The 20440-nt window shown below is 37.3% G+C and overlaps 1 protein-coding gene across 2 annotated transcripts; it reads left to right on the top strand.

Moving 5' to 3' along the window:
• The first annotated feature begins 221 nt into the window (after positions 1–221).
• Positions 222–19946, top strand: LOC137623993 (guanine nucleotide exchange factor for Rab-3A-like). Of its 2 annotated transcripts, XM_068354703.1 has the most exons (7): positions 222–418; positions 849–1006; positions 4883–5097; positions 6248–6268; positions 7009–7111; positions 8127–8193; positions 16685–19946. In XM_068354703.1, the coding sequence occupies exons 1-7, from the start codon at positions 235–237 to the stop codon at positions 16750–16752; spliced, it is 816 nt and encodes a 271-aa protein (XP_068210804.1). In that variant the 5' UTR covers positions 222–234; the 3' UTR covers positions 16753–19946. The 2 variants fall into 2 exon arrangements, with proteins under 2 accessions (XP_068210804.1, XP_068210805.1); XM_068354704.1 differs by lacking the exon at positions 6248–6268.
• The last annotated feature ends 494 nt before the right edge of the window (positions 19947–20440 follow it).

Genomic DNA, 20440 nt, shown 5'->3' with positions numbered 1-20440 from the left:
TTATGAAGTCAATCTTCATTGAGAATGTGCTACCTTTTTTTTTGTCTTAAATCTAGATTTTATATAATTTTTTATAGAATATATCGCCACAGTTTTTTCCCTACAAATTACTGTTTGACCAAATTGAAGTATCGTTAATGAATGTAAATACACAATTGTAACTTTTTTTCCACTGTAAAGTGATAACCACTTTTGTAACTCTTATTTATTTATTCTTTATAGGAGGCACACAGCATGGTCCACAATGCCAACCAACGAGCTGCCAGTGCCGAGAGATCCCTCAGGGAAGCCATGATGCAGGTGGAAGTTCTATCAGCAGAAGTCACAGCACTGAAAGCTTTGGTCATCACCTCCACACCCGCAGCGCCAAATCCCCATCTTCATCCACAACTCATAACCAAGAGTGTTACAGAGTCAGGTATGATATGTTATTCATTTGTTCCAGGTGGGTATACCTAACGTGGTGAAAGGGGTTGTGTATCACCATAATCAGCAAAGCTGTACAAGACAGGGTCACTTATACTTAGTTGGTTTGCTGTGAGCAAAGAGACTAATGTCACCCACCATCACCAATCTGCAGTAGCCAGCGTGGTGATGAAAAGACCAAACCCCAGACACGAATAAGGAAATGTCTGAGCCCTTTGTCCTGCAGTGGGCTAGAAACAGCGGCATTTGTTTTTGTTATTATGCCACATAAACCCCACTAGTTCAGTATTTACGGTCAAGAAACCATTGCAAATATTATGTTAAATAGTCATGCATGTTCCTCTCAATTTTCTATTGGAGTATTGAAATGTAGCTGGCTATATTGACATTACTAACCTTTCTTTATAACTCTACATCCCCAGGCAAAAAGATATTCCAGCGAGGTCACCGCAAATCACCTTCAGACTTCGACCTGAAATATGGCCGGGACACCACTCCTCCCAGCTCGCCCCTAAAAGAGTCTCGAATAAACGACGCGGCAGCAAATTCCCAGTTCCACCTGGACCCAGAGTGTTGGGAGGTCAGTCTCTGGTGGAATATGGCCAGCTGTCCATTTACGTCTTGGAATAAGGTTTTCATTGGAGTTTATTTTGTCCTTCCTTTTACGCTTGTGGCCGGGTGTCAGCAGCAGCAAACTACCGCATGGGAAGGGAATGTGGTGCACCATCTTTACCGTTCTGTTTTAATGCCTCGACATTATTATTCTCGGTTATTTTTGGTATATTGTCAGTGGTTTTTCACAAAGTATTATGTTGGGTCGGTATTTATACCTTCATTCTTCATATTTTCTTTTTTAGGGGAAAGTTAAAGTTCAGACAACCTAGTCTTCTTCTTTTTCGTTACCAGACATTGCTTTGAGACATCCTTGTCTTTTGGTTGGTTATCAGACATTGGTTTATTGCTTCATAGCTTGGTTGTTAGTGTTAGTAAAAAGTTATTAGATAAATTACATAAATGGTAATATATGATTTATGAAACTAGTTTAAGAATTATAATTCTTTCTTATTAAATATACCATTCCCTCCATTATATCAGAGGGGACTATAATTTTTGATATTCTTGAACTCTAAACAACAGAAATTTAGAGGCACCATTCATTTTCTAAAAGTACATTTATGGTAGTCTTAGTGATTTATGGTTATTGCCTAGATTTTCAAAAATATATACTTTACATGGTAGTTGCCATAATTTTTTTAGATTTCGAGAATGAGGGAAAAATGCTAAATTTTAACCACTTTAAATCTACTATTTTAAAAGAATTTTAAAATAGTTACAATACAGTATATATCGCTCATCACTAAATATATTTGTAGTTTAACAAATACAGATTTTTCTCAATTCTGGAATCTAAGGAATCTATCCCACCAATAAGTAGCTACAGTACTGTACAGTACTTGTATTCGGAAGTTTGACGACGTTAGTGTTTAGGTCAGTAACATAGAGAATACAAGTATTGTAAAACATTTAGATTGCCTGGAGGAATCTTTCTGAGTATGCTAGTCTTTAGTTCTCTCAAAACAATTATCATGATAATAAACTATGTGTAGAAAGTTATCATAAGAGGAAGTGAGGTTTAGGTTTTTAGATATATTGATAGCATTTAGTATTGAACCCCAAAGGCATAAATCGTACATACACTGGTAATTATAATCTTACTATTACTGAGTATTCTCAAGAACTACTATACTTGCAAGTTAAAACATATAATTCCTGATGAAAACAAGAGCCTAGGGTCACTGTTTGAAGTAGCCTTATTAATTTAGAAAAGAAAATACTTCGGCAAAAGTGAAATTTAAAAAGTAACCATCATTTTGTACCGTGGAAAAGCTAACTATACTGAAATGGAAGAGATTATACAATTAATTGATACTTGTATGTTTCGATACATTTCTCATGTGGATTATCCTGTATTTTGTTCAGATGTACGTTTGTTAACCAAAGATATCTTACGGGCTGCCTAAGGCAAGAGCCCGTGTCTTACACAATGGTAAGGCAATCTGACACACACACACAACCAAAGAATTAATTTCCAGATGTATGTTTTATTATTTAGATGGTCGGTTACAAGCTTGGATGCTTAAGGTTTTTGTTGTAACATAAAACACTAAAAATAGAATTAATTAATTGTAAGCCTAGAAGACAAGAGGACAAACTAACCACTGTAAATTCCAGAGACTTGTTGTTATATCTGTAAATAAGGGAGTGGTACAGTACTTTTCCGTTGAATCAAGGACAAAATATGATCATTTCAGGGAATAAGGGAATTACTAATCATAGCTTATGCTATAATAAAATTATTAGATTTTCTATAGATTTTGAATTGCTTACTATAACTTTTATAACTGTTGAGGTTAAAATTGGGAAACCTATCTTTTAATTCTTTTTCCACCACGATACTAAAATTTTGTAATGTGTATGAACTGTCTTTCATGTACTTGTAAAGCATTTAGTATCTCCCCTGGGTATGTGGCTATATAATGAAGTATATATTCTTGATAGTTTCATACAGTACTGAAATATTTATTTAGATGGAAATTATTTAGGACTGGGTAATGATTTTGGGCTATATACTGTGGCTTGTAAGGCCATTCATTGCTCAAGTGCAACCAGGGGAAAACCTGCCAGTTGCACTTAAAAGGTAGAAGAGCTTAGACAACAAAAAGGAAGACAATAAGGTAGAACGGAGGTAAAGTAGGATATATAGCAAGGACAGCTAGGGTTGCAAAGAAACCTAAGTAATTCCTTCACTACAAGGACTATTTCTTAAGGTTGTTTTAAGTTTCGTGTAAAGTAGTTCCCCAAACATTTAATTTGCAGTCCGCATAACATTTTTCATTGTCAGATGTTTTAAGTCGTCATTACTTTCTAAGGTGTTAAAGATAAACTTAGTCCACCACTTTTCCATCATGTTCTCTGATCTTCCCAAGCTGCTATCAGGGCTAAGGCCTTCATCCGTTCAAGTTTCCATGCTCATGTGAGCATTTGTCAAGTTATTTCCATTTCTACTTCGGTTTTGATGACTTATTCAAGGGCGTTATTTTGTATTAATTTCTAGAATGTATCTCATCTGGGATATTTTTCCTTCCTTTTATATTGTGTTTTTGTTAGATACCATTTTGTACTGTGTACTTGGCTGTAGAAAATTATGAGTACATTATATTATAGAGTCTTGCTACATTACTATCAGTCAAAATCTAATATTTGATTAAAGAATCATTAGAAAATTCTTGCTGATAGAAATAGTATATTTATTAAAGGCACAATATTTATCTTTGAAATTTGATATAAAGAAAGGGCTACTTTTATTTTAGCAATTACTAAAATTAATATGGAATATAATTGTCCATTTGAATAAACAGGATCCTATAAGTAAATGTGTTTGGACCTCAAAATAACTTCTAAGTAGGATTAAATGTATTGTATATAAGTAATTTGTGTTGGAACTTTAAAATAACTTCTAAGTAGGGTGAAATGTCCTTGCTATATAAGTACTAATTTGTGTAGGGACCTGGACTTCAAAATAACTTTTAAGTAGGGTTAAATGCCATTGCTCTATAAGTAATTTGTGTAGGGACCTGGACTTCAAAATAACTTCCAAGTAGGGTTAAATGTCCTTGCTATTTAAGTACTAACTTGTGTTGGGACCTCAAAATAACGTCTAAGTAGGGTTAAATGGCATTGCTCTATAAGTAATTTGTGGTGTTATTAAACATTATGTAATATTTAGTAAAATTATATCCCAATATAGAAAAGAATTTCTAAAACATTACGGTTTATCTCTATTGCACATCTGAGTAATAGGTATGTCATATAGGATTCAATAGTATTGATGTTTTATATAAATAAAAAGAAAAGTTCAAGCTGTAAATAGGGATTGTTTGCATAATATATATGGCATAAGAATGATTGAAATTCTAGTATAACAGAGATAATAATTCAAAGGTGATGGTAAAAAAGAGAGAATGACTAAGATAGTATTAGATAGATGACATGAAAAATATGGCAAGGGGTTTTAACATCTTAGAAGTGAGAGTGCTTGTAGGGTAGGAGGGGGGTTTGGCTACGTGTTTTCAACATTCTCAATGGTTTTATACTTGAATTATGGTGTCTGGAGACATTCGCATTCAGGAGAATGATAAAAGTCCAGTATTGTGATACTTCTATACCACATGAATGATTATGTATTTATGTCAGCGAGAAATTTTTAGTAACATAAAGTACTTCTTTGAAAACCATATTTTGTAATGTAGTTTAGTTACACTTTTCATGCTATTTGAAGTAATCACTTGAATTAAAATTAAGTTTTGTTTGCTAATAATTTTACTAATTTTCAAGATAATAGTAAATGCATTACTAATTTTCTCTAAAGTAGTTTTGCTTATTTTTCTGCCTACAGGTCGATCCCGTTGTTCACAAAGAATTTATCATGTGGAAGCAAAACCCTACTTTGGACAGAAGTGATCCTTTTATGCAACGAATATATGAAGAAGATATAGACCTCTGCCTTGCTTTTCCTAACTCAACATTAGCTCATAAGGTTCAAAAGGCTATAGAGGATAATGCAGTTTTTATCGAGGAAGTAAATCCCCGACAAAAGAGCAGTTGTCCCAAGTAAGTGAAGAATTTGGTTGTTTCCCATAATTACCTGTGGTCACTAATATACTAATTAACTTTGGACAAAGTTAATGAATGTAAATGAAGAGAGAAAATAGGGAAAAATATTTGCGTAACAATTTTGAGGGATTTAGTAGAGTATTATTTGATATAACAAATGACACATATTTATTACATATGGGACAGGATATAGCATGGTTATTTTGTGGTAACAAGGTACTGTATTCTAATGGCTCCTTTCTCATACAACTGATATTTATTTCTGCAGTCTATTGCTTAGTGTGTATTAGTTAATTGCATTTATATTGCATATCATATACCTTACTTGGTGTGGTGTCATTTCATTATTTATTTAAAGATCTAACAAAGTGATTTAGTGTAAAAAATGGAAGTTTATGTATGTTGAATCCAGATCTGTAACTATTGAAGATTATATATATATTTTTTAATCTCTAAATATGTCCAAGGACTATCACAGAGCAAACTTATACTCTATAGTATACAATACATGGCTCAGATCAAATAAAAGACTATTAAGAAATTGGTTAACTGTAATTTATTATTTAAGGAGTTTTATTTGTAAGAGTAAAGATATTCTAGACCTTGACTTTGTCCAAATAACAATATACCGGTGGTTTAGAAACTAATGAAAATAGGAACTCCTTTTATTGTCCAAATAACACCATAAGTTCACAAACTAACAAAAATAGGAACCAGTACTCAACAGTTTAGTCACTTTCTGAAAATAATGTAAAGGAATATTTTCCCTGAATTGACATCATACAAACACTAAAAAATGTCAAAGCACTGTACTTTAATCATATACTACAATATGTGCATTTCTTAGTTTATAGCATACTAATAAACTTAGGTACTTCAGCTTGGTCCCAATAAACTTATCAGTGTACAGCAATTTATTCTAAACATATAATCTATTTTGAAAATTTCACAATCAAATTATGGTGTATGCAGGCATATGCAAGGGGTTTAAGATTTTATTATCCACGTACTGTTATCAGTACAAATTACTTAGTAAAATAATTTTGAGGAAACAATTGCTGGCAATGTAATTTAGTGGTTTTTAATTTTAGTCCATTTTCCTTCATACCAAGAAAATTGTATTGAGATCCCTGATCTCTTTTTTCAGAGTTGATCCCGATGAAACCAGGTTAATATTAAGCTTTATCTTGTATTTTTAGCTTCTTAACCATTGCATTCCCCTTGCCCCCGCTGACATGAATGTTGTATGACTGATGGAATGTATTATTGATCCTTACCCTACGTTTTGTATTACTTAATTTTTTAAGCTGATATGACAAGTTTTTTCGTTGTAAGATAAATAAATTCAATGATCATTATCTGTACATCCCTTACTTAAAATTTACTGTGCATTGTAGCCTGCCATACTTGTACCCTTTAAGCTGGTCAGATCATACTGTATTATTACTACTACTACTACTACTATTACCACTGTACTTTCTAATTATTTTGGACCTCTGCATGCAGTTTGCATTTGTGACAAGTGCTATGATACATTAAAGCAATTGCATAATGATACTGTAATTAGTATTTAAATATTTTGCTTGTGTACCTTTTATAGTATATGTTGGAAGTCAGTGTAGGAAACTAGTGCAGTGAATAAAAAAAAAAAACATTACCTGGAAGTATTTAATACTTATTCTAGGTACATTTTGCGAAATAATTTTCAAATGTAGACAACATTATGCACATTTTTCAGTGTACAAATAGTTAATTTTATAGGATTTTTTTATAATGTGAAGAATGATAACATGTTATACAATTTGAAATGATTATGATAACAATGTGAAGTAAACCAAAATTTCAAAATAATTTTAGCTAAAGCATCTATTTTATACATATTGATGAAACGCCTTAATTTCGGTACAGGAAATGTGTGCTATTAGATGTTCCTCGTTTTTGCAAATATCGGTTCCGGCTTGGCGAATCAGATGATAACTGGTACTACATATCGCAGTTAGCACGTAATAGGGTAAGTCAAGTTTTGTATTACTGCATTATAACATATATGAATAAGATTAAATAATAATTAAAGTACAGTACTGTAATGAGAAAAAGTTGTACAAATTTCTTGTTTACAGCATTTAAAAACCAAAATATTTGAAGTATCTATAAATAAATCATCATTCTTCCATTCATTACGTGCATTTCTAATATTTCATGATTGTATGTCATTTATCTCGAATGATTTTGTGGATAGATTAAAGTCAATTCTCACAGATTTACGGGAGTTTTAAGCCATTTGAATAAGTTATTACTGACAATAAACAAATATTTTTTTTCATTAAACTTACTTTTCAGAAATTTGGGGAATGCCAACTGTAGTAACTTTTTTTTTGCAAAAACTTTCCTGCCTGAAAACACTTTTCCATAAATTATATGAAGATGGTATGTATGTTATATTAGCCCACGCCTTGATTACATAGGCATTACTAGAAATGAAAATGCAGTTAACAAAAACAACAAAGCCTTTCAGACATAAAGACCCTGATAAAATCTAATAATTTCCTTGTACAGTAATAACTGTAGTACCCAAAGGGCAGTTGTATAAAATGACTGGCTTTGTGATAGGCATTTAAACACACTGATAAAATTTCATTGTACAGTACAGTAATAATTGTAGTCCCCAAAGGGCAATTGTATAAAATGACTGGCTTTGTGGAAATTACCTAAAGAAAACTATTTACAGGAAGGACTTGAAAAGTATTCTCATCTTGTTTGGGAATCGTGCACAACAATTTAAAATATGGTTTTCTAATACCCACCATCTTGACACAATACCAATACAACTTATCATCCCTAAAACACTAATTATGACTACTGTACCATAATTGCAGTCTGTACTAGATCATCCGTCAGGAGGAAAAATTCTTTGAAGGAATTTCTTCAATTTTAGATTTGTACAATATTGAAAATGAATTAGTTTCTACAAAATTGCCATAGGATACAACTAAAATCGATTTCTCATAAATTTCTTGATTTTTCAGATTATTGCTATTTGCGACTTCCTCAACTACTTACGGTATATTAAACTTGGTCTAGTCAAAAGTTCAAGTAAGTGAAAATTGTTTTTTGTTGAACCGATTTTCTTGCCTTTTTGATATTGTACTGTATGTTTTAACTATTTTCTTATTGGTGTGTATACCAAGCTTAGAAAAATAACCACAGCAAATTGATTATGTAAAAATTATTAAATACAGTAAGTAATATTAAGTTAAAGTAAGTTTCTAGGTATAAAATATATTTTCATGGTTTAAAAGAACTAAGCTCCTGCAATGGATGGAAGAATCAAAAGTTGCTTGTCTACGGCAGTAACCTAATTTGCAGAAAAAATATAATTTTCATGCCTAACTTAATTACATGAATTCAATACAGCATAGAACTTACCTGAATTTCATATTGCTACTATCAATGGAAGCACAACTTGACAACATAAGAAATTCAGAAATATTTTGAGGACTCTTACCTTCGAGTCAGTGCGCTACTAATCTCGAAGCATGAGCATTCAGACCTCACAAAATAAAAAAAATTTTTTTGTCTATCCTTTATCCGTTATCTCTTGATGACTAGTTGGTAACAGATTGCTCTTTATTGGAAGGAAGATAGCTTAAGTTCTTCATATTTATTTTGTTGCTGTCAGACTCAAAACGACCTCTTCAGGTCTAGTATTTTGTCTGAATTTTATTGAGGTACTGTTTTGTTTGCACTACAGCATTTAGCACACACTACTGCATAATAATCTACAAAAAACCTGTGATCAGACCCCGACAAATTAAACTTGTGCAAGGCTAATGAGAAAACTTTGAGGCAGATCTTTAGACTGGGATATCCAATACCAGCCCAGTCCTACAGCACTACAATGACTTCCAATCACTGGTTTGGTTAGTTTAAAAAAAAAATGCATACATAGAGGCTGCAGGAAGAGCTATAATGCAGATCTCAACGAACAATCAAGAGCAGTTCACAAAGTACGAAGGATATAACGAAGATCCCGTTGCTGGAAGTGCAGTGGAACTTGGAGAGGCCCTTCTGACTTCAATCAGCAATGAAAGAAAAGAACTCTGCCACAAAGTTATAACTTCGAAAGCCATAACCTATAACAGCAAAAATGCCTGGGCAATCATCGATAAACTGAACTCTGAAAAAAAGCCGTTGCTGTCGTAACCCTCAGCCAGTTGGCACACCAACTGTTGCTTAACAGCAAGCCTCACAACAAAGAGTGGGTTTACCTAAGGAAATGAGACAGGTCATGGACCGTATCATGCAAGACAGTGACGAAGACTTCCAACTGTTCACCTTAGATGAAATAAATGCTGGCATGAAATATCTCAAATTTGGGAAAGCAGCAAGGCAGCTGGCCTAGATGGCATAACAACGGAATTATCTTAAATTTTGGAGACATAACAAAAGCATGGCTCCTGTTGCTATTCGATGCCTGTGCAACAACCTACCAAAAATTTTGAGAGGAGCGAGAGTAAGTGGCCTTGATGAAACCAGGCAAAGACCCATCATCCTCCAATATCGACCAGTATTCTTACTTTTTATCTTCTACAAATTATACGAACAAATGATCTTAGACTGTATCTAATCCACTGTCGACAGAACAAGCTGGCTTTAAACCAGGTCAATTCTGCTACAGTCTGGTAAACCTGATGCAATTCATCAAGGACAAGTTTGAGAAGCAGCAAATTACCGTTCCAGTCTTTGTCAACCTTACGGCAGCATATGACACAGTAAACCATATAGCACTCCTTCTGAAGGTGGCTCAAACTAAATGGAATACCAGCACAGTCCACATCATTGAATCAATGTTTACCAATCGGCTATTCTTTGTAGAATTGGATGGCAGAAAAAGCAGAATGAGGATATAGAACAACAGCCTTCCACAAGGGTCAGTGCTGGCTTCGATGCTATTTAACAAATGACCAGCCGCAGTTCCTGAACATCTGCAGATGACCTGTGCATTTCCACACAATTGGACTCCTTCACTACCATCAAAGAAAGGCTTTCAAGTGCCCTGACTACCCTCTCCACATGCTACAAAAAGTGGTATCTCAATGCTAATCCAAGGAAAATACAGGTGTATGTCTTCCACTTGAACAATTACCAAACAAACAGAAAGCTAAAGATGAAATGGGGTGACAAAGAACTGAAAAATCATCCCTACCCAATCTATTTAGGTGTTACCCTTGACAGAATGACCTAGACAGAAAGCTCTCCTTTGAAGAGCACACAAATAAAAACAAACAAAGCAACCACTAAGAACAACCTTCTTGGCAAACTCGCCAACACCAGCTGGGGAAATGACTTTCTGACAAACAGCCCTAGCACTTCATTACTCTACTGCAGAGTAGGCCTACTGTTCACTAGTGTGGGCCCCATGCGCATAAGGTAAACTCAGAGCTAAATCGTCGTATTAATACTGATACCCTTAAATCAGCACCTCTACCACCTTTATATAAAATAGCCAGTTTTCCATCACGCCATATCTGAAGAGAAACGCAGGCAAAAACTAGAAAGAATAAACAATTAATGACCCCAGGCTTCCACTTTACAATCATCAGGAAGCAAGGCAAAGCCTAAAATCCCCCAAAAGCTTCGCGACAGTCAATGTTCTAGAATCAATCCGGGCAGCTGCTCACAGACTAGAGAAGTGGCGGGAAATAGCCATCAAATGAACCGCTGCCCAATCCAACCGAAGGTCTGCCCAGCGGAACAACCCTCACCAGAAAGGACTGGGGAAAGGTGGAAAAGCTGGAGACGACTGCCACCAACCCTGACTGCCCATGTTGGGCAACACACCCAATAATTGAACAATTCCTACAAGGGTGCCCACTGGGCCCTCATCGGTTGGATTAAGACCTCCGAGAGGCAAACAACAATGCCCTCCCATGGGTTTAATATTGGCCCGTTTAGATATGATAATGATCTAGAACAAGATTAGCGAGGCATGTCTTACACTGGTTTTAATCTGAGCATGTGCCAAATGTTCAGGAGGAGCATCACCTGGAGGAGACAGTGCTGGGTGTAGAGACTCCCTCCGATGGTGACGCTGCAGGAAACTCCGTAGACACCTGGGCCGGCAGAAACAACAGGACCAAAATAAATTGGAAGACTGAATGGGTGCCAAGGAGGACGACTCCCACTATGAAGATTCCCAAAGGAAAACTATCAACTCCCACTATGAAGATTCCTAAAGGAAGACTAGTAGCTCTGAAGGACAAGAAGTTTCATGAGGGTTGAGGAAAAGGACACCAGAGGCATTGATCCTCTCTGAAGAGGAAAGATTAGAGATTAAGACCAAGCTGACAAGCTATGAGAGTTCTGGAGGATGACCTCATGAAGGTTAGGATGAAGGATGCTATGGGCATCATTGATCCTCCTCCGAAGAGGAAGGAGGATTGACAAGCAACCTTGTGAGCACACTAAGGAGCATTAGGAGCCAGAGTGTCTGGAGGAGGACCTCCTGAAGGAAGACGCCTGAAGAGATCCTTGACAAAGTAGCAGATCTAGGAGTTCCCTGAAGATCTATGAAGTCCAGAATGAAGGACACCTAAGGCATTGCTTATCCTCTTCTGAAAAGAAAAAATTAGAACAAGGTTGATAAGCAACCTTGTGAGCATGGTCCGGAAGGTGACCTGAAGGCTGCAGCCTGATGAGATAGGTCCTCAGTAATTGCAGGTCTAGAAGTTCCCCACAGGTCAGATTAAAGGATGGCAAAGGTGACAAAGATCCTCCTCCGAAGAGGACGGATCTGGTGGACATCCTGAAGGATGGTGACTGGACTGCAGCTTATAAACGTTGTTGAAATTGCTCGCCCGATCTACATGGTCCCAGAAGATCAGGATGAAGGATGCCAGGGGTGTCAAAGACTTGATAAGATCCCCAAAGTAAATCTGATTAAACCAAATGGATACAAAAGGAAATACAAAAGAGAAGGGAATTACTGTACTTGGTACGTTGCTCTGACTGTCGATCCAAGTATGAAAAGATTACCAGACAACTATTCAATGCAAAGTATGGAAGAGCAAAGGGACAAAATTTTATGACATTCTTCCCCTCTAGATATAAAATTGGTAACATCACCAAATAAGTAATTAATCTCATAGGTATCAGTTCGGAGCCCTTGAAATCTGGGTTGATCTCTGTACTGGAGGTGATACAGCCTCTGTTCCAGAATCTCAGCTTCTGGGTGAAGTTCCATACCCTCCGGAAACTCTTGATGGGTCCCATACCTTCCGTAAACTCTTGACGAGTTGTTGTCGGTGACACTGGAGTGTGTGATTGTACAGTACAGCCTCTGGTGACAATGGAACATTAAGTAGTTCTTGATTTTCAGCAACAGAATAGTCCTTAGGGCATGGGGCCAAGTTACGTATGGAAACTGTTGACTCTCATCCGCTTGGATATCTAATGTTAGCATAAGTTGGGTTAGCATCTAATAGTTCAACCAAATCCACCAGGGGTTTATTTTTGCATGTTCTGACAAACCTCCCCAATAATACTGGTGCTGACAATATAAGCCATGAAGGCAAAGAGCTCCCAGAGAATGAGCGGGGCGGCAATCCAAAAAAGCGTTCGTGGGGTGCGACATTAACTGTAGTTGCCAGTTCATAAGGGATCTAAGTGAAAGTATCACATCAGTGAATACTGATTCCCAGTGTTGATTGAGAAGATTTTGGGACCTGAATGCCGGCTGGATTGCCTTCCATACAGTACCATTGAGGTGCTCCACTTGCCTATTACCGATTGGGTGAAAACGGGTAGTTCGGACCTGTTGCAACTCCCTTCTGAGCGAGATAAGTTTTGAGCTCACTGGACATGAATGAGGTTTGTTCATCTGAATGTATGTACTGAGGCATCCCACACAGGCTGAATATTTGTTCTAGGAAATTTTCCTCCCCGGAGGACTTGGTGCCTTTCCCGTCTTTGGTTGGAAAGGGCTTTTTAGACACCACCGTCTTTGCTGCTGTCTTGTTCGTCATGATCTTCGTTGGACGGGACTGTTAAGGAGCTGATGGTTCATAGGGCTTGGATGTCAAAGCTCTATGGAGGAGTCCTGGTGGGACTTTCTCCATCTCTGTGCAGGATGTTCCATGTCCTTTTGCTCAAAAAGAGACGATCCCTCTAAAGAGGAGTTCCTGAGCCATAAGGGACCTCCTGATGGAATCTTTTAGACACCACATCTCGCCGTTTCAAAATGGTGTTCGCCCATAAGTTCGAGACTTGATGGGCGAGAAACTCGGTGTGAGTGCCTGAGAGAAGGAAAGTTTCCATCACTTTCCTGGTGCATTCCTTGGAGAAATCCTTGGTTCGAACCAGGATTCCCAGGGTCCCCAACCACGATCAAGTCACGAAGTAGCCTGCATGGCATACTTCGTGGCCTTCTCCTGGTTGAGGATATCAGATGCCGAGAATGAGACCTGACGGCTGGAGAGCCTATCTAGAGAGACTCCCTTGGTGAGATCTTCCAGAGAGTGATGGAGAGGAAAAGCTGAACTAGGCTCGTCCAAAATCCCATAATATCTCCTCTGCTGGATGCTAGGAGGTGGGAGAAGCTTGGCGACAGAGCCGGAACGTTGGGAGGAGAAGAGCTTGGAGAACTGTTGGGTAATCTTAGCCCAGGCACCCTTCAGCCCTTGAGACCAGGGCAAGGCTGCACTGGTCTTAGAGGGCTTCTGAGTGCCAAATACACTGTCCAGGACTGTGTCTTTGCCCTCTCGTGGGGGATATTTCCGGGTTGGTAAACTCTTTGAGTACCCAGAGTAAGAACTTGCCAGAATGCATGTTCTGACTATTTTTGCTCCCCCTCCAAAGTGGGACTAGCAGCGAAGTCTCCTTCTTCCATCCCAGGGAGCTCCTCTCGGGGTGGGTCACGTGCATTCCTGGAGTGACTTGTGGGTTTCTGTAGGTCTGGAGGTCTTTGAAGTGGGCTTTGGGAGAGTCTTTAATTCTTTTGATTCCTTCCGAGGAAGGAGGTAGGACTCGAGCATCGAAGGCCGGATGGAATTCTCTCTCCTGACTTCCGTCGGTGGTGGAGAACTCAACGTGCGAGGAGAAACTTCCTCCAAAGGTGGAAGGGAGGAAGTCCGATCCTCGTACAACTCCCTCGGCAGAGGTGAGGGTGGAGAGTGTCCGGCAGAAGAGACAAGAAGGATACCTCGAAGGCTTAACAGGAGTTAGTTTCACCCTAAGGGATGTAACCGCATCTGAGACCCCTCTTTTCCTCTCTCTCTGGGGAGAAGAAGCCAAGGTTCCTCGCAGTAGGTCTACTGGTGCCGTTGGATGGAAGGTCACTGAAGAGCGAGATGACATGACAGTCCCGAAACCTTGCTCTACTGCTCTGACCATGGCATTGAATCAAGACTGCTTGCTGACGGATGCACTGTCAGAAAGATCTCCTGAAGGGAAAGGGACCGAAGGTTGGCTGCGAGGAGTTTTTACCGATGTTTGCGGTGGTGGGTCTGCCTTTTAAGATCGAATCTTCGGGATCCTGAACCCTTCTGTGTAGCCTCATTTCCCTTTCCCCGGTGGTCGTGCTGTAATGAGTTTGCGGGGAGGGGAATGGGGCAACGGTGACCTGTCACAATCTCTACTGTGAAGTTCCTTTGGACAGCGCGCAGTAAGGCACTGCGCAGGAGAGCGCTGGTGCACTGGAGAGCGCTGGCATGTAGGAGTGTGCTGGTGAGCAGGACTGCTCTGACGCACAGAAGAACGTCGCTGCTCATGAGAGTGCTGGCGTGTAGGAGTTCACCTGCACAGCGGAGTGCTGCCGAGCTGGCAAACGCTGGTCTTTAAAACGGCGAGAATGCGCTGGAGAGTGCCAGCAATCATTGGAAGGTGCTGACAAGCAGGCGAGTGCTGATGCACCGAAGTGATGATGCTTTGGGAAGCGTTGAAGTGTGGGAGGGTGCTGACGAGATCCTGGAGAGCGTTGACGCGCAGCTAAATGCTTCGAAGGTGAAGCATTAGCGGGCAGACGATGAACAGGAGACAGGAATGAAGAAGGCAGATCAGCAGGTCGGCGTGAAGTGTGGTCTGGAACAGGAATGTGCCCTTTGGAAGGGCGAACATCCATCAACGGAGAGCGTGAATGATCCACAGAAGAGTCCAAGGCCGAAGTCCAACGACTAGTGGCAGCATTGTCAGAAGGTCCAGGAATGGGCGAAGGTCGAGGGCCGGAAGACGACTGAAGCGAAGGCTCCTCTGCAGGTGAAGAGCCGAAGAGGTGCCTTTTCACCGATGGTGAAGGGCCACCTCTAAGGCGAAGCGGAGAGCAAGCTCTGCGAGACTGAAGAACGGGGGATCAGCAAGCTGACCTTTAGAAGCAGCAATTTTCCTCAGAGGAGTCTCTATGAGAGAACTCCTCCTCCGAGGAGAAACGCTCGCAGGAGAGACAGGTGAAAGACTTGGTTTTTCCTAGATGGATGAACAGGAACAGGGGGAAATTAGTTGGCAGCAACAGCTGGAGAATCTGCAGGGGCGTCGGCAGCAACCACAGAAGACGCTTCAGACACTACGACATCGAAACATGATAAAGAATCTAACTCCGAAGTTGACGACGGCTGTGCACTAGCACCATGAATGATGAAGCGTAGCAAGGAGTCCTTACAGGGTGGACCCAGAAGCCCCAGGGACAACCACACCTGTAAAAAAAAAGGAGACTGAGACGAGGCAACACCATCTCTTGAGGACCGGGGTTGGCTATAAATTAAAGGGTCTGCACTACTACTTGACAGTCTCCCAGAAAGACTGAACGAGCAGGAGGTTGGGAGGAAGTTCGAGAAGCAGAAGAAGAGGTCTTGGGTTTTTCCCCCTTTCAAATAAATCTTCAAAGGAGAAATATCCCGCTTTGACTTCTTCTTCTTCCGCCGTCGCCCAAACCTTTCCCACTGGGAGGCAGACCACTCCCGACAATCACCACACCTAGTATCACTATCACACCATTGACCTCTGCAGGCGGGACAAAAGGTGTGGCAATCACTGTCCACGGCTGACATGAAGTTACCACAGGGCCAACCTTGAAGTCCAGGGCAAGTACGCATGGTCACAGAAGTCAACACACACACTAATTAAAGAGAAAACAAAAACAAAAGCAATTAATGGCAGTCTAAAAATAGGCTTAGGATGAAAAATGGCAAAGACTAAATGCCATCTGAGCCAAGAGTGAAGTGAGCTAAATCACTGGTGTGTGAGCGAGAGTGGTAGCAAGCTAACCCCTCCCCCCCTACTCCCGCTATATAGTGGAATGGGTAGTTAACCCTCGCTAAAATTCTAATGGCTCGTCCTTTCAGCTTTGCTAAAAGTAATAAACCCTAATAGGTAGCGTAGGTTTGTATTCCAGTTACGGAACAACTAGAAAATATGGATAAGAAAGGTATATTGAAATAATAGCTACTTTCTCAGTTACAGTAAAGCTGTTGTAAGTAATGCTAACAATAATTCTTATTCCCTACTCTTGAAAATAAAATTTTACCAATGCATTTTTATAAGTTAGTGAGTGTACAGTAGTATACTGAATACTAATAACTTTTTTTTATTTCAGTCCATGACGTATATTGGGAGATAGTAAAGTTACGGCGTCAAATGGCTCTGGCTCGACTTGGATTCTAAAGAACTTTAATTGAGATTATCTAACGGGCAAAATATACGTACTTTGCTCATGAAAATCAATATTCTAGACTTTACAAGTGAAATAAACTGAGAAAAGTGCTAGAAAAAGAGACAAGTGTGCTAGAACATGTGTAAATAAAATGTACAAGATTATAGTGATTTTAGTTTAAGTTACTCATTTCTGTAGAACATTAGAGGTAATTTTTTTAGATAAAGGAATTTATGATCTGGAATGTGTATTATTTTGAAATGTAAATATGTCACTTAAGTTATAGGAAAATATCCCAAAATTTATTTTTGTCTAACATTTTGAAGTTTTGTAGCAGCTACTGTATATTGATGGAAATCAGCGAGTACTAACTAAATATACAGTAAGTACCCAAAAATTAAGCAGTTTAAAATATTCTATTCACTGTTGTGGAAAGAATCTAAAAATAAATAAATTTAGAGCCTCTAGTATTGGTGTTGAAGTAAAAATATACTGTGATAGTAATGAATTTTGTTAAATTAAAAATATCCCATAAATTATAGTTATAAAGGATTTTATTCAGTTTGAGAACCCACAATTTATGACAAATACTCGTAGTTTGGCATAGACTTCATGAGTTATGAACTCATATACTCATGAAGATTTATGTCGCATGAAGGTCACTTACAACAGAACTGTATCTGATAATTACCTTATATTTTTTTTTGTACCGGATAAATTTTTTATACTATATACCTAACAATATCTTGCTTGAATTTGAACTCCTTATATGCGTGATGTAGACTGATAACTTAGGAGGATTCATTATAAAGTTCCCATATTACTGTAGTTATACTATATCTAGTATTCACAGCTCCTGCTGGATGCCGTGAATTTAATCAAGAACATATTTTTAGTAGATGGCACTGAAACTGTATAGGGCCAACAATATGTATTTTTATATGAAACCGATTATATACAAAAACAGCTCTTTAAGTTCATATGGGAAATGTAACCATATATTGATATGCAATTTTTGTTTGTGTATTAAAATAAGTATATTTATATGGACAAATGACAAGATTTATATAATCTTGTTATTTTAACCTAAATTATGTTAGTCAGAGGCTACAAGTTAAAATAATTTCAATACAGCTACGTAAGAAAGTTATTGTAAATAATTCATCTTAAACAATGCTAAACTGATGTCATGAATATGGAATAATTTTATGAAAAAAAAGTGATCAAGTACGCAATGAAGCTCAACAAGCATAATTTCAATGTTCCTTATCTGACGTATATACACAAAGCAGCACTGGATGCATGAATATTTACGTGTAAATTCTTAATTTACAATAAATTCACAACTAATATATATACACAAGGTAGGCTTTATGTAGAGTATATCTGACATATAAAGACTTTATAGAGTATATCAGACATTCTGACATCCAAGTACTGTTTCTGTATACATTCAATAAGGCAAAATATTAGATTGGCTACACAGTCTAACCATATTTAGGCTGATCAATACTAAGTTTTATATATTACAAAAAATAGTAACTTTTGCTGATATTGACATGAAATTTTACTAGTTGAATTATTGATTAAATTCAAACCATTAAGCATAGTTTCATGAAAGACTCTTAACTCCAACAAACCTTTCTGATTATTTGCTGAATGTCTCAATAAAAGTATAAAAGGGTTAAATATGATTAATCTAAAGGAATTAAAAATTTATACATGGAGTTTGGGCAGATAAAAGGGGTCCAAATGTAAATTTTTATGTTCTTGAGATTTTACTTGCAACTAATTCGTAACATCTTTTAAAGAAAATTTTTATATGTAATTATAAAGAGCTTAAAATTTTGGATGCATGGATACATGCATTGACATTAGAAACATCATGGTTATACACTTTTATCATCCATCTCCATAATGTAATTTTTAAATAATTTTTTGCAACAACTGTCTTGTTAGATATATTGAAAGAAAAAAATTAATAATTTGTGGTCACATTAATATTTTGATGTTTAGAACGTTTCGTGCTATTAGAAATTATTGATTTTAATAGTCAATTTGATTATTTCTTATTAAAGAGCTTTCAATAATTAATCCTTTTAACATGAATTTGATATGCTAAGCATAGTGAATAAAATAAAGAAACCTCTGATACTGGCATACACAATGAAAAAATATAGAAACCTAATACATCATATCAAGCTAAATAACATCACAAAACAGTTTTGAATGATCTGAAAAGGAGTTTATGGGTAAATAAACCTACTATATCTCTCGAATACTTGCATAATGTATAATTTCCATTGTTATGGATTTGTTTATGTCAGGTGCCCATAGTTTTTCATAGATAAACTGTATCTGTATTATGTAGTGTCTTCCGTAAGTCTCTCTAAATGTCATAAATATTCGATACTCATTTTTTTTTAGCATTTGCAAAGTGGATCTCAGGTCGGGTGGCTTACACAGTTTCTGTATACAGTTATGAATATTCCTATGTTAAGAAGGAAAAGAGATGCCATATAAATTAATTTTACAAAACAAAATTTAATGGAAGTACACATTAGAATATACAGACATGAAATACATTTTAATTTTTATGCAACGTATAGTCTAGAAAGCTGCAGTTCTCTCAAGAGAGGGCTCAAGCTTATAGACCCGATAAGCTTTTTAAACCCAAGAAAAAATGCCATAAATAACTTTATTGTATTTTGTGTATTTATTAAAATATATTGTATATGCAGCTGTACATTTTCTGTACAATATTTTGTGTAAAGTAATACCCTTCAATATTTCTGCTTTAAAAACTATTTCTGGTGTAATTAAACAAGTTCTCTATTTCTTTGTTACAAATTTTTTCCTATACCTGAATTTGTTAAAAGAAAAAAAGTTGTAGGCGAGATTCAAAATTCTGATTGCTAAATAAATTGTATATTTGAACAAATTGGCTCATAGTTTAAAAGTCAATGACAAAATATGTAAATAATACTAACTTTTTAATCAGTACCTCCACTTTCACTGGGGTATATTACAGTTCTCCCCACATTTCCTTTCTCAATTCATGTTGCAAAAGTAGGGAGAAATTAGTGGTGATACTGTAAAATATTTTCACAATCATTTTTATTGTGAAATCCTACATTTTACTTTACTGGTAAAGTGAAACTTTTATGACTGAATACTGAGTGTAATAAAATATTTATAAGAATAATAGTTTAATTATCCTTCTATGCCATCAGGTTTCTTTCTAGATGAAGAGTAAGTATTTTGTACCAGAAGCCAATTTTTTAAAATATGGTACACTTGTATATAAACAATAATTATATTAAAAAAGTAATTTTTTATAAAATTTCTTATTTCCATCCTCACCTGATATTCATATTGCTTTTGACTCTGGAAGATTGGTATGAGATCGTTATCTCTTTAAGCTGAAAAATATCCCATTTTTTCCTTTCTTTGCCAAAGCAGGAACCTGAGTCTGGTTTCAAAGGGTCAGTTGTGTCCAACAACTCCTCACTCCTAGAAAGTGACGAGGTAACTCATTTAAAGATCATTCAGAATTCTATCTGGGCCAAGAACCGTGCCTGGACGGTGGCCTGATGAAGTGGAAGGGACTGGACTGTCTCCAATAGTTTCAGGGGAGCCTTCCGATGCTGCGCTAACCTTGGGCGAATGTAAGAGTCTGTACCCCCAAAGGTGCTTGTG

Source organism: Palaemon carinicauda, chromosome 2 (assembly GCF_036898095.1).
Source record: "Palaemon carinicauda isolate YSFRI2023 chromosome 2, ASM3689809v2, whole genome shotgun sequence".
NCBI classification, from domain to species: domain Eukaryota; kingdom Metazoa; phylum Arthropoda; class Malacostraca; order Decapoda; family Palaemonidae; genus Palaemon; species Palaemon carinicauda.
The sequence above is the reverse complement of the archived record's forward strand: the minus strand, read 5'-3'. Positions and strand labels throughout refer to the sequence as shown.

Bases quoted from the DNA above. Each gene is read 5' to 3' on its own strand.
- LOC137623993 (XM_068354703.1), top strand. From the start codon at position 235: ATGGTCCACAATGCCAACCAACGAGCTGCCAGTGCCGAGAGATCCCTC. The intron at 6,269-7,008 runs GTTAATATTAAG...ATTTCGGTACAG, and splicing joins GTTGATCCCGATGAAACCAG to GAAATGTGTGCTATTAGATG. The intron at 7,112-8,126 runs GTAAGTCAAGTT...TTGATTTTTCAG, and splicing joins CGCAGTTAGCACGTAATAGG to ATTATTGCTATTTGCGACTT.